Source organism: Aspergillus ibericus, assembly GCF_003184845.1.
Source record: "Aspergillus ibericus CBS 121593 unplaced genomic scaffold BO80scaffold_7, whole genome shotgun sequence".
Lineage (NCBI taxonomy): Eukaryota > Fungi > Ascomycota > Eurotiomycetes > Eurotiales > Aspergillaceae > Aspergillus > Aspergillus ibericus.
Window position 1 is genome coordinate 384,479 of NW_020292105.1, and position 12,009 is coordinate 396,487.

Below are 12,009 nucleotides of genomic sequence, written 5' to 3' on the forward strand. Positions count from 1 at the left end.
CCGTCTATAGATCCGGATGATTGTGAACTTCTCGGCAGCCTAATACACTGGAGCTCAGAAGAGAGGTTATCGTTGGGACATCAACTGACCAGTTCTGTTACCTCTTAGGTGGTCCTGGCACGATCCGCTCAGGATCCGGCTCTCTTCCGTCCCAGCTTGGATTTACGATATAAACACTTGAATTTGCTTCTTTCACTTAGGGTGGCGGTTTTCCATGATTGAAGTGTATATCTGATCATGCTCGACATTCCAGAAATCTCTCTTGTCGAATACGGCGTCTCCCTCCAAAACGGGTTTCTTCCAGAGGTGCTTCCTGTGCGGAAGTTGGAGGATCCTTACTATTTGCCATGGGAGGATATCGTCCAGGATCTGCCCGCTTGCATTCAGGCAGGCACCATCAGACAAGCCGTGGATGATCTTCCTGTACTCTCTACAGAGAATCTGCAGAACGAACTTGAGTGGCGAAGAGCTTACGTTGTGCTGGCTTATCTCACACACGCCTATGTATGGGGAGGTGAAAAGCCAAAGGAGGTAAGAGCCCCCTTCGATATCTCATTTTCTTCTCTTATGTATTCCGCTTCAAGTTCTCGCTTCTCTGTGATCTTGGCCATGCTGACACAGTCTCTTCAGAGGTTACCGCCTTGTATAGCGCGTCCCTTCGTTGAGATCTCGAATCATTTGGAGCTGCCACCGTGTGCCACATATGCGGCCCTTAATCTTTGGAATTTTGCAGTGTCGTCGGAGGATACAGATATTACGGGCCCAGACAACCTATCCGTGGTCACTTCATTCACTGGAACCAAGGATGAAGAGTGGTTTTTCGTGCTCTCTGTCGCTATTGAGGCCAGGGGAGCGCAGCTCATCGAATTAATGCTAGATGGTATTCACGGCGCTAGTATTGACGATGAGCAACGTGTTATTGCCCGCCTGGAGCAGCTCAGCTTTGGCCTTGGGGAACTTGGAGAGCTCTTGGAGCGGATGTATGAAAAATGTGCCCCATCTGTTTTCTATCACCAGCTACGCCCATTTCTAGCAGGTAGTAAGAACATGGCGTCAGCTGGATTGCCAAACGGAGTGTTCTATGACCTTGGGGATGGTCAAGGCGAGTGGCATCAATACAGTGGTGGTAGCAATGCACAAAGCTCCTTGATTCAAGCCTTTGATATATTCCTTGGCGTGGAGCATTCAGCCACTGGGGAGACGAAGTCTAACGGGAAGTCGCAAACCCAGGTCAGGTCCGGTTATATTCAGGTGAGTGCAAGGAGCTGAATATGTGCAGATCAAGCTTGAATGGTACTGACTGTCTCCGATTCCAGCATATGCGGAACTACATGCCAGGTCCTCATCGACGATTCCTGGAGATGATGGCCCGCGTCTCCAATGTTCGTCCGTATGCGATGAGCCGCAAAGCTGGATCTGCGTTGCGTGACGCATATAACATGGCGGCCATGGCCCTTGGGGGATTTCGAGACAAGCATGTCCGGATGGTGACCCGATACATCATAATGGCTGCAAGGACTCCGCCACCGAACCAGACATCTTCGCAGACAAATTTGGCGACAACAACATCTACTCTAATGGACAAGTCCCATGAAACGATTTCCGGAGGAATCCGAGGAACGGGCGGAACCGACTTGATACCGTTCCTCAAGCAGACCAGAGACACTACGAAGGCAGCCGCCCAATATGTAGATTAAGAGTACTGATACAACTTGATGCCATGATACCATTTCAGCGATCTTTTCGTCTTTTGTTGCCTCGCATCTGCTTAGCGATTGCATGTTAATCCGTGGTTATGGTGGAGGCATCTTCTCGTGTTGTACATATTATCATTGAACATAGAAGTCTGATTTCGATCATCAAATGATATCATCTCCCTTATGAAGAAAATTGAATCTATCCGTTGTAACCGGAGGATTAATCTTCTGTTCACCGGCCAAGCATAGCGAACGGGATGTGGAGACGGGAGCGGAGACGGATACGGATACCGGGCCCGGTTGACATGCGCCTGGATCCATGGGAATGGAGTCTTATCGCCAGCTATCCCGATCGTACTCCTCACCCGTTACATCATGATAGACGAATATCTGAATCATTCGCCTGGTTAATCAGCTAGACTAGCTGTGCAAGAATTTCAACCATGTGACCCTCCTGTCCACTTTTCTACCCAAGCAACCATGATCGCCGGTACCCGAAGTGGCACAGCCAAGTAAGGAGCCATTCCGGGCAGTTTTCCTCTCCGTGCCTTTTGACATCGACGGCCCCCTGTCTTTTCGAGAATAGCGCTAGAACATTGAACCTCCATCAGCACCGTTGGATAGTATCCACCGCGGCTGTGCCTGAACCCAACTGGAACTAAATATATATCCGGTAATGGGAGTCCGATAACACGGAGATCTCTAGAAGTCACGTATCTAGTAAGCATTGGGTGTACGGAATTCGTATCCCCAAAACCAAACTTAGAAGCTGGACTGCCTTGCTCTTCACTGGCTACCACCAGAAATTAAGGGGTGACAGAGTTACCATTCCCTCATCCTGATACAATCCCCAATCCTCAATCACCGAGTCGAGTCGGCGATTGCCCAAACCCTATGTGAAGAGAAGGATCAATGCAATTTGTTCAAGCACAGCACACACCTCCAATCCCAAAAAGAAGATTCAGTCAGATGAACAAAACATCTGACCAGAAATTATTAGTACCAGCTCTCACAGGCATGTATGCGGTCATGGAGCTTGTGACCAGCCTGTTTATTCCATAGAACAAGCCTCCCTTTCTATCTATGGGAGAACGAACCATAGCAAGATCCAACTAGGCACTGAGCTGAGACTCACCCCGCATACCGCCAATCTGTGCGAAATCCCCGACCTACGTACTCCGTACATGTGAATCTAGATTTATTTTTATGAAAACAGAATCACCTATCATTTCTCACATTCCAGGTCTCAGAATCAAGGGGTTAGGGAATCGGCGATTGGGAGTTGGTGTTGGGGTTGGGGACGGACTTATCGGTTCGCCGATCGGCTTATCACACCATCAACGCCATTATGGCGATGCTCACCGCAATTTCTGGCCAGTTAGGGAGAAGGGTGGGATTTATGCGGTGGAGGGAGGAGTTCAAGGGTTTGGATGTTGGAGTTGGGGTTTAAGTGGTAGATGGGTGTGCTGTTATGTTTATGCTGCTTGGTGGTGGATAGATGGATGGATTAGATGGATGGACTAGATGGATGGACTAGATGGATGGATGGATGTGTTTGGGGTGTGGAGGAGGAGGATGCTTATGTATTGCGGGGTATGGATCGGGGATTGGTGTAAGGATGACTGCGTATAGCACCATTTCTCGCCCGAGAAGTGAAGGCTTTCAAGAGGGGTTGGTATAAAGATGGGGGATATCCAGAGGAGTAAGAATTGCTTGGGATATTTTAAAGGATCAGAATGATGGAAAGAGAAGCTACTCGAGATCTGACGATACTGATTCATGATATTAAGGAAACGAAGCCTTCCCCATACCATCTTTGAAAAGCAATCATCGACTTGGCAAAATACCAAAGTTTCATGTTCGGAGATGCTATCTCACAGCAGCACACTACATCCAGACAGAGTGCTCAACAACAGGTTACCACATCGACCAAACCCAAGCCACATTGACACGCAAATTCAACTACCCGTTCGCTAAAACAGAAAATGCAATGAACCATGTTAATCTATGACGACGAGACCTTCAAATCGGTCTCATCACAGCATACATCCTTCATATACGGAGTACTGGACTACGCTCTGATCACAGTGGATACATGCTAGGCAACAATGTGATATGGGTACGGAGTCTCTATCCTCACCCAATGTGGGCAGTGCACTGCCCGCATGGATATCCTCGGGCCGGTCTTTGTATCAGCCCATGCACAGGTTGTTGGCTTTCCCGCCCTATGTTGGGTTGTGCACTATACAGATTATGATTATCCGTCGGTACCCCGGGGATGCATCCACATGTAGTCAGAAGGCCATGCATCGTGCTCATGAAGGGACGAATAGGCATGTGAATGAGGGTGCAAAGGAAGATGAGGATATGCAACAAGAGCAAAGAGGTTGAAGGAACCCTGTTCATTGCATTCTGAATCCCGGGAAGAACGGATGCTTCGGAGTATTTGGGACGACTGGCAGGACTTTCATCTGGATTTTGGCCAGACACCTGATATTTTAGGCCGGTAGACATCGGCTACACTCGGAGTGAGTTATGCTCATTCTCTGATCTGTTGATATGAATGTCCGCATTCCTTTGAAACGTTATATTAATTCGATGCGATAGCAGATTGGAGACGTCCATCCACGTCATGTCATGCGCGGTCCAACGGGCTAGAACTTGCCAATCGTCGTCATGGTGCCGGGAGAGTGAACATGGCAGTCGTACATGGCGTAGATCATGTCTGGGAGGTCAAGGGGTGAAGCTGTTTATGTGGTTGAGGACGCGTTTCCATTGGTTGGTGGTAAATGGTGGACCTCCTATTGGTTAATTTTGGATCGCCGATGGAAGTTCCCCGGTCGCCGATTGACATTCTCTCCATACAGAGCTGAAAATAAAGTACCGGATAAGTTATCAAAGCTACCAAGCTTGATAACTTATAAGGAGGAACCTTACACGCCTTTTGGTTTGTTAGTTTTCATCGCATATCGAGTTGGACACTTAATCCATCTGTCTTGAAAAACATGTCTTCCACAATGCTTGCGTCGTTCCCTGGTACTGCTGCCGGCTACACATCCAATCTCAGCAAGGACCACGTTTCATTATTAGGCGATAATGAGACGTACACATTTGAACAGCTTGTCCAGGACCTCAGAGGCTATCTGGGCAGCTCTCGGGGCATCGACGAAGAACACGTTGACCATGCCGTCCTAATGTCCTTCATGTCCAAGTACGCCTCCAACCCGGCCGATTGGGCACGATTCACGCGCAACGACGTCAGCAAGAACTACACTCGGAATCTGGTGGAGGATATTAACGGACGTGCCAATCTGGTTAGTTGTCACCTAGACCCGGAGCTGTACATGGTGACTAACAATGTCCACAGTTGGTTTTGGTTTGGAATCCGCAGAAGGGCTCGCCGATCCACGATCACGCAGACGCGCACTGTGTCATGAAAATCCTCGGAGGCGAGCTGAATGAAATCATATACGAGACCCCAGATCCTGCACGGGGCCATGATGCGCCTTTGACGGTGAAGCAAGAGACCACGTACAAGACCGACGAAGTAGCCTATATCTGCGACCAGATTGGGTTGCATCGGGTCATGAACCCGCAGAAGGATCAGGTTGCAGTCTCGTTACACTGTGAGTTGGCGTGAAGTCTGTAAAGGAAATCATTTGGCTGATAAATTGCAGTGTACACCCCGCCTAATGCAGCTGACTTTGGGTACAATATCTATGATCGGCAAACTGGACGCAGCAGCCATGTTTATCAGGCGTCGTAGGAGGTATTTGGACAAGGACCGAACAGTGCAGGCCACTGATAATGAATAATGACCGGCGTTGATACCTGTTTGTAAACTAGACTGGGACCTTGGAGTCTTTGCAATTGATCTTCTGAGTCCTTTAATGCCATAATTGAAATCCCATAGCTTCTTTGTTTGCTTTATCTGTCACTTGTTCTCCTAGGCTTATGACAGAGGTTATGAGCAGAAATTCAAGGGAGAGGCTGGTCAGGTCAGTGCTCAGCGGACTCACCTACAAGAGAAACAGAAAACGATAGAGATGATGAGCACAGGATCCCAAGGTAATGATGATAAACAGCGCGGATGTCGGTTGTGTATGTATAGTGCTTAGTCACCAGATTTTATGAGCTGCACGACCTGCGGAGAATCGCCGTCCAGGATCGTCCCCGAAACAATACTCGGCTTCTAGACAAGCTGACCTTTTCTCGTCTCTCAAAATGAGATCAAGATGAATGAGAATTTTCAACGAAGCAGGAAATAATGAACATGGCTAGACCATCACCGCTCGCCTGTACGGAGTGTCGGAAACAACATCTCAAATGCGATGCGAAAACACCCTCCTGCTCTCGCTGTCTACAAAATCGCCTGGATTGCAATTACCTCCCGTCTCGTCGGGGAGGGCGGCGGAAAACCCGAGAAGCCCTTCGACACCAACATGCTGCATCTGCCGACTATCCTCGTCACCTTCAACAGTCGGTGGCTTCGGGACCATCTTCCGCAGACCTGATTCTGTCCCCCCGCACTACTAACCTGAACGGGCCTGATGCGGCTTCGATTGTTTCTGGACAACAGGCCCAGGGTATTGTCCCGGCTGAGGATAGCCAGGAGTCTTCGGACTCAGATGCCCGGCTGGTACGCTTGTACTATGACAATTTCCACTCGGCGCATCCCATCCTGGTTCCGGCTGCTTTGTACGAAGAGCGCAAGTACCCAGCATATCTACATGAAGTGGTCTTGTTCATAGGCAGTCATTTCCTGCAGCTATCCAATGGTTCCCTACCTGATATGGCTACCGTGCAGTTGAATGCCAGTAGTGAGAGGACGCCGTGCAAGGTTCAAGCTCTTTTACTGTTCTCGATAATCTCGTGCGCCCGTGGTGAGTGCTCACAAGCCCACACCTCCTTCTCCCAGGCTGTCGACATCGCGTTGGAGCTTGGAATGTACCGACAGGACTTCACGACCACATCTTCCAATGGGCAAGCCGTGGAAGCTGAGAGTCTGCGGCGTACTTGGTGGGAGCTCTTCACCGTGGATGTCTACATGGCCGCTTTACAGAAGAGGGTTATCTTGCGATGCAGCGGTGTTCCTTATGACGTGGCCTTGCCTTGTGAGGAGTCGGTATATGCCAACCACACTAATATACCCTCACCTCCAACACTTGCTGGATTCAATAAGCGCATATTTGCCGACGATGACGGGGAAGCATACCAATCCCGATATTCGTCTTTCAGCTACCGTATCGAGGCAGTGTGCATCCTGGCACGGGTTCTAGTACTGAACAGCTTGCCTGAGACGCATAAGGATCATCTGCAAGCCGTGGAAAATGCGCTTGTCAGCTGGACAAACCATCTTCCGCCGAACAAAGTTGACATCGTGGATACGTATGGCAGTGTGGATGAAATACTATTTCAGGCACACACTACAATCTACTATGCTGCGATGCTTTTACATCTCCCGAGGAGCAGCCTTCGACCTGTCTGTCCAGATACAGGGTTCCCGATTTGCCCAGTGATTCCGTCTCGACTTTCCCCATCCTTCACCCGACATGTTCATGACATCAAGGCCACTGAAGCATCCAAGCAACTATCCAACCTTCTCTCCGTCCGTCCTAGTGTCCAAAGATATAGTCCATTCGTTGTGTTCAGTCTAGTACTCTGTGGGATGGTGCAGCTTGCCACAAGTCGAATTCACTCATCGGAGTGTTCCGACCACCACTGCAACCGCATTATCCTTGTTCTTGGGTGCCTTAAGACACTGAAGCAGAAGTGGCCCATCGCAAACCGAGCCCATCACTATCTCAGATGCGTGGCAGCAGAGACATTCACGTCTTGGATTGAATCTCGATATCCGCAGACTAGTAGTGCTGTGCCTCCAGCATCGAGAAATGAGGTTCCCAGCAATCCTTCGTCCGCCGAGAACAATGCGTGGCTCTCGATTGCCAGCAGCCATGGCATAGCCAGGTGTACAGAGGCGGATGTACAAGGGCTATTCTCACCTGGGCTGCTATCAGCCTACATCGACCCAACATGTAGTGAGCCACTGCTTTTGGGTACGATGCCCGAACTTGACTTCACGTGATCTTATCACCGTCGCCGTCGAATAGTGGTCATATATGTGACTTTACACTCTGGCATACGGGTAACTGGGTGTCTTACTCTGAACTATATGGGATCTTGCTGCCAATAACTGGCTATGTTATTGTGGACTATGTTATCAGGGTGACCATTCGACAATCACCAAAACATTGGAACAAGTTCCTTCAACACTGTTCGCGGTGACCCCACGAATCTAGAAACTGCAACCCAAAACAGGCTCTTCCAGTCCTCCACTTCGCGCGCCCGAGAATTGAGATAGCATGGTGGCATCCACGGAGCGAGAAGCAAACTTCGTCAGTAATTATACCATGTTTCAAAGACTGATGGCTTTGTTGAAGTGAGCTTGCCGCATCTGCAAATCCTGAAGCAGTGTCATTGTACCTGGTTCGGGCAAGGGATGTTCTCGAAGGATAACCTTTGCTCCCGCCTTCAAGTCGGGCACCAAGTTTCGCAGGATCTCTGCACAATGCCCATCCCGAGTGCTGTTGGCAAAGGCATATCCAGATATTTTCGCCTCATCGCTCCGTTGCGCTATAGCATCGACAGTCTGAGACCAGACCAGTCATCATTGTGGCTTATATATGAAAGACTGTATTTGTCCAGAACTTTTGTCAACATCAACCACATTATCAAGAGCGATGTGTATCCTCACCCTGTTCTGAGCCGGCCAAAATTCATCGAAGCCAGACCATGCGCTGCCCGGAAACCGGAAACTCTGCTAAAAGCCTCGACGCCGCTGTGTGTGCCGTGTCGCTCTTCGCCGGCTCGCAAAACAGATGATGATGCACATTAGTGGACAGGACGATGCATTTGACATTATGATCCATCAAGCCACACTTCCACGCAAGGTCACCGAAGTCGCAGAATCTACAGGAACCAACGAAGCAATCTTGGACCGATGAAGATCAATGAGGGCAGAGCATTCGGACTACCATTGCATGAGTCAGCTAGGATAACCTAGTGATTTAACATGGTAATCGTCGCTCATAAAGTAGGGAAGTGTCGTGGTAAGCTTGAAGGCATGGGGGTAAAGCCCAGATATGCGGATGCCGATACCACATACAGCGCTGGGGATCAGGAAACATGAAAGTTTTGTGTTATTTGCTAGCTACTTATAGCGCTGGCTATGTATGCCACCTTTATCATGGCAGTAGCCACCTGGATATGCCACTGTAGGCTTCCTAGAATGCATATCGATATGCTCGCAAGACCGGCAAGTATCGCTGCAGAGAGGGCCCAGTATTTCCGGGCCTTGAGCCCTCACGATTCCCAAAGGCCACTGATAAGCCTTGTCCCACCCTCTCAAGGGAGCACTTCGAGGAACAGCCCTGGCTTCTTTCCGTCACGATGCAAGCAGCATGAACGCATCCCTCCATGAGAAAAGATATAGACCAGTCGTCAACCGAAGCGTATCAAGCCCATGGCTCTCAAAATATTAACCCAATCCACCCCTCACACACCATTACCGCTTCTTCGTAGAGGCCGGAATACCCTCACTCGCGCGCAACTCCGCCAACTTCTTCTCCCGCTCAATCAACCGTTCCCTCTCCAACTTAATCATCCCCTCCACTGTCTTATTCGCCTCCCCCAACCGATCCATCTCACTACCCTCCGCCGCCTTACTATACGGGTTCTCCGGCGTCTCATTAAACGGAATCTCGGCCGTCCTAACCCCCCTCTGCAACTGCGCCTGCTTCGTATTCTTGCCCCCCTTCCCCTTCTGTCCTCCTGACCCCCCAGCACCCCCCGCCCCACCCCCCGTCAACAGCTCATAAAACTGCTCCACGGGCTCATTAAACACCACCTCCTCATAATTCTGACTAACCACCAACTCCCTCCTCTCCTTCTTCGCTTCCGCGTCCGGCCCATACGGATGGAGCTTCAAACTATGCCACAGCGTCTGCGGTTTCTCCGTCGACTCCGGCACAAAGTACAGCTTGATCTGGATCTCGAATTCACCCCATCCGGTCTCGGTGACTTCGAAGGGTGGTTGTTCGATCGTGCGGACGTTCTGGGCGTAGGTCTCGTGGAGCTTGAATTGGACTTTCTTCAGCCAGTAGGAAATGTCTTCGTCGTTGACGCCTTTCACGAAGACGCGCCATTGGTGTGTGTGGTCGGCGGGTACGTGGGGGGGCTTTTTGGCTGGGTCGAAGGGTTGGGCTTCGCTGCCGAAGACTGTGGTTGTTAGGTGGGATGCCTGGGGTGGGGAAATGGTGTTGGTGGTGATGGCGTACCGAAGGGGCGGAAGACTGAGACGCCCTAGATGTTGAGTTGATGTGAGTTGACTGCTTGGGAGGGCATGCATGATGGTATTGTAGACAGGAAGTGAAGGAGGGGATGAGACTCACTCTAATGCGCTTGGTTCCTGTAGCTGAGGGCATGCTGCGATACCGGAGATATAACCAAACTGAAAAGGATGAGGGGTATCGGGACAATGACGAGCAAATGAACAGGGAGATAGATGTAGGAATAATGTCGGTTTCAATGTCTCTGTCGCGAAAGCGCCGCGGAATCTCTGCTCCGGCACGTGACGGTCGCGGGTGATACGATAAGGAATCCGGCGGAAGCTGAGCTGCGGCGGCGCTTTCTCCGGGATCGAATCGAGCTCCGGATTCCTTGTTATGAAAATGCTTTGTTAGCTCATGCCTTCAGATTCACTCCTTATTACCTCTTCACTTGGTATCAATTGAATTTACCCGACAATGGCAGCAAAGAGGGTAGTCGTTGCCGGCGGAAACGGTTTCTTGGGTAAGTACTAGTATTTAGTGTCGCATGGAGAAGTAGACTCGGTACTAACTGCTTGCGCTTTTCTCTACAGGATCAAGAATTTGCAAGTCCGCCGTCGCTCGAGGATGGTCCGTTACATCACTAAGGTACGACATCCACCTACCCCACATCCATCCACGACCCATGATATCCTTACAAACGTTGCAGCCGCTCCGGCGAACCGCGCTGGGAAACCGTCACCAGCTCCCCCAGTCGCCCTAGTTGGGCCAGCTCCGTCGAATGGGCCAAAGCCGATATCCTGAAACCCGAAACCTACAAGCCGTTTCTGAACGGCGCGACAGCTGTCGTTCACAGCATGGGAATCCTCCTCGAGGCAGATTACAAGGGGGTGGTGCAAGGTCGAGAACCGATTCTTAGTGGCTTGCAGAAGGCGTTTAGTGCGTCGAGGCCGGGGAGTCAGGATCCGTTGCAAAGACGAGAGGGGGAGCTGCTGGAGGTGAAGGAGCGGAATGGGCAGTTTACATATGAGCTTATGAATCGGGATTCTGGTTTGTATATGGGCGCGACGGGGGGTTGAAATGTGCTAATGTGTGTTTGGTATAGCGATTGCGTTGGCGCAAGAGACCCTGAACGAACATGTCCCGACTTTTCTCTACATTTCTGCGGCGTCGGGCGCGCCGGTTCTTCCGAGTCGATATATTACAACGAAGCGAGAGGCGGAGTCGATTATTGCGGCGAAGTTGCCGGAGCTGAGGAATGTCTTTGTTCGGGCCCCGTTTATGTACGATGAGAGCAGGAAGTTCACGCTCCCCATTGCCCTGGGTGGCTTCGTTGGGTCTCAGGTCAATGCGCTTCTGGGCAATAAGCTGGACTTTCTTGGGTCCATGGTGACGAAACCTTTCCAGGTGGGTGATGTGGGTGAGGCTGTGGTGGAGGCCCTGGACGATGAATCTGTCCGTGGAGCCCTCGGAGTTGAGAAAATAGAAGCTTTGGCTACGAAGGCGTGGAGAAAGAGCATGCTCTGAGTGATGCTAGAGAAGCGATTGGACAAGAAATTGAAAAGCACGTGGAATTGTCTGAATGGCTAGCAGCTTGAACTGGTAGCTGGCGCCTTGGGGAAAACTTCAACCAAGGCAAGGCAAGATGGTTCTTACTTGCATTAACCAGAGCAAGGAAGACATGCGAGGCTAAGCCAGAATTTGCGACAGGGGCAGTCTTGCCTGGTCTCACTTTTATATCCGAGGCAGCGAAGTGCCTTTGTCGCTGGCTTGGCGAATTACCCCGGATAGCGGTTTCTGGAAGCTGTACATTATATCATGTATCATAACGAGGCTGTAACAAAACACCCCTAATTTGTGCCCCAAGAGCCCAGAGTCTGGTAGGCCGATAAGCAACTTGTAAACTCGGTCGAATGACGTCACTGGCAAAGTTGCATATCATGTGCTAGATCGAATGCCTGCCTTGTCTAGCGGCGTAGCAGTCT

The 12,009-nt window shown here is 50.4% G+C and overlaps 6 protein-coding genes across 6 annotated transcripts; 4 read left to right on the top strand and 2 right to left on the bottom strand.

The window, feature by feature from the left end:
• Positions 1-22: 22 nt before the first annotated feature.
• On the top strand, positions 23-1,875 carry BO80DRAFT_462228 (indoleamine 2,3-dioxygenase). The gene is made up of 3 exons (XM_025722502.1): positions 23-531; positions 631-1,251; positions 1,317-1,875. The coding sequence occupies exons 1-3, from the start codon at positions 238-240 to the stop codon at positions 1,695-1,697; spliced, it is 1,296 nt and encodes a 431-aa protein (XP_025578411.1). The 5' UTR covers positions 23-237; the 3' UTR covers positions 1,698-1,875.
• A 1,879-nt stretch (positions 1,876-3,754) lies between these two features.
• BO80DRAFT_255559 (uncharacterized protein) lies at positions 3,755-4,457 on the bottom strand. The gene has a single exon (XM_025714673.1). It carries the CDS (start codon positions 4,209-4,211, stop codon positions 3,834-3,836), a length of 378 nt encoding a protein of 125 aa, XP_025578412.1. The 5' UTR covers positions 4,212-4,457; the 3' UTR covers positions 3,755-3,833.
• On the top strand, positions 4,458-5,580 carry BO80DRAFT_255560 (putative cysteine dioxygenase). The gene is made up of 3 exons (XM_025714674.1): positions 4,458-5,011; positions 5,065-5,323; positions 5,375-5,580. Exons 1-3 carry the CDS (start codon positions 4,703-4,705, stop codon positions 5,461-5,463), a joined length of 657 nt encoding a protein of 218 aa, XP_025578413.1. The 5' UTR covers positions 4,458-4,702; the 3' UTR covers positions 5,464-5,580.
• A 317-nt stretch (positions 5,581-5,897) lies between these two features.
• On the top strand, positions 5,898-7,989 carry BO80DRAFT_255671 (Zn(II)2Cys6 transcription factor). The gene has a single exon (XM_025714675.1). The coding sequence runs from the start codon at positions 5,965-5,967 to the stop codon at positions 7,780-7,782; it is 1,818 nt and encodes a 605-aa protein (XP_025578414.1). The 5' UTR covers positions 5,898-5,964; the 3' UTR covers positions 7,783-7,989.
• Positions 7,990-8,880: 891 nt separating this feature from the next.
• yaf9 (YEATS domain-containing protein YAF9) lies at positions 8,881-10,269 on the bottom strand. Its single transcript, XM_025716625.1, has 3 exons — positions 10,148-10,269; positions 10,034-10,058; positions 8,881-9,974 (listed from the first exon to the last, which is right to left on the bottom strand). Exons 1-3 carry the CDS (start codon positions 10,178-10,180, stop codon positions 9,262-9,264), a joined length of 771 nt encoding a protein of 256 aa, XP_025578415.1. The 5' UTR covers positions 10,181-10,269; the 3' UTR covers positions 8,881-9,261.
• Positions 10,270-10,397: 128 nt separating this feature from the next.
• horA (ubiquinone biosynthesis protein COQ11) lies at positions 10,398-11,883 on the top strand. The gene is made up of 4 exons (XM_025716626.1): positions 10,398-10,547; positions 10,618-10,672; positions 10,734-11,074; positions 11,130-11,883. Exons 1-4 carry the CDS (start codon positions 10,502-10,504, stop codon positions 11,549-11,551), a joined length of 864 nt encoding a protein of 287 aa, XP_025578416.1. The 5' UTR covers positions 10,398-10,501; the 3' UTR covers positions 11,552-11,883.
• The last annotated feature ends 126 nt before the right edge of the window (positions 11,884-12,009 follow it).

Coding starts and splice junctions, on each gene's coding strand:
- BO80DRAFT_462228 (XM_025722502.1), top strand. CDS start 238: ATGCTCGACATTCCAGAAATCTCTCTTGTCGAATACGGCGTCTCCCTC. Junction 532..630: donor GAGGTGAAAAGCCAAAGGAG/GTAAGAGCCCCC, acceptor CAGTCTCTTCAG/AGGTTACCGCCTTGTATAGC. Junction 1,252..1,316: donor TCAGGTCCGGTTATATTCAG/GTGAGTGCAAGG, acceptor CTCCGATTCCAG/CATATGCGGAACTACATGCC.
- BO80DRAFT_255559 (XM_025714673.1), bottom strand. CDS start 4,211: ATGTCTACCGGCCTAAAATATCAGGTGTCTGGCCAAAATCCAGATGAA.
- BO80DRAFT_255560 (XM_025714674.1), top strand. CDS start 4,703: ATGTCTTCCACAATGCTTGCGTCGTTCCCTGGTACTGCTGCCGGCTAC. Junction 5,012..5,064: donor TTAACGGACGTGCCAATCTG/GTTAGTTGTCAC, acceptor CAATGTCCACAG/TTGGTTTTGGTTTGGAATCC. Junction 5,324..5,374: donor GGTTGCAGTCTCGTTACACT/GTGAGTTGGCGT, acceptor GATAAATTGCAG/TGTACACCCCGCCTAATGCA.
- BO80DRAFT_255671 (XM_025714675.1), top strand. CDS start 5,965: ATGAACATGGCTAGACCATCACCGCTCGCCTGTACGGAGTGTCGGAAA.
- yaf9 (XM_025716625.1), bottom strand. CDS start 10,180: ATGCCCTCAGCTACAGGAACCAAGCGCATTAGA. Junction 10,059..10,147: donor CAGGAACCAAGCGCATTAGA/GTGAGTCTCATC, acceptor CTCAACATCTAG/GGCGTCTCAGTCTTCCGCCC. Junction 9,975..10,033: donor CTCAGTCTTCCGCCCCTTCG/GTACGCCATCAC, acceptor TAACAACCACAG/TCTTCGGCAGCGAAGCCCAA.
- horA (XM_025716626.1), top strand. CDS start 10,502: ATGGCAGCAAAGAGGGTAGTCGTTGCCGGCGGAAACGGTTTCTTGG. Junction 10,548..10,617: donor CGGCGGAAACGGTTTCTTGG/GTAAGTACTAGT, acceptor TTTTCTCTACAG/GATCAAGAATTTGCAAGTCC. Junction 10,673..10,733: donor TGGTCCGTTACATCACTAAG/GTACGACATCCA, acceptor CAAACGTTGCAG/CCGCTCCGGCGAACCGCGCT.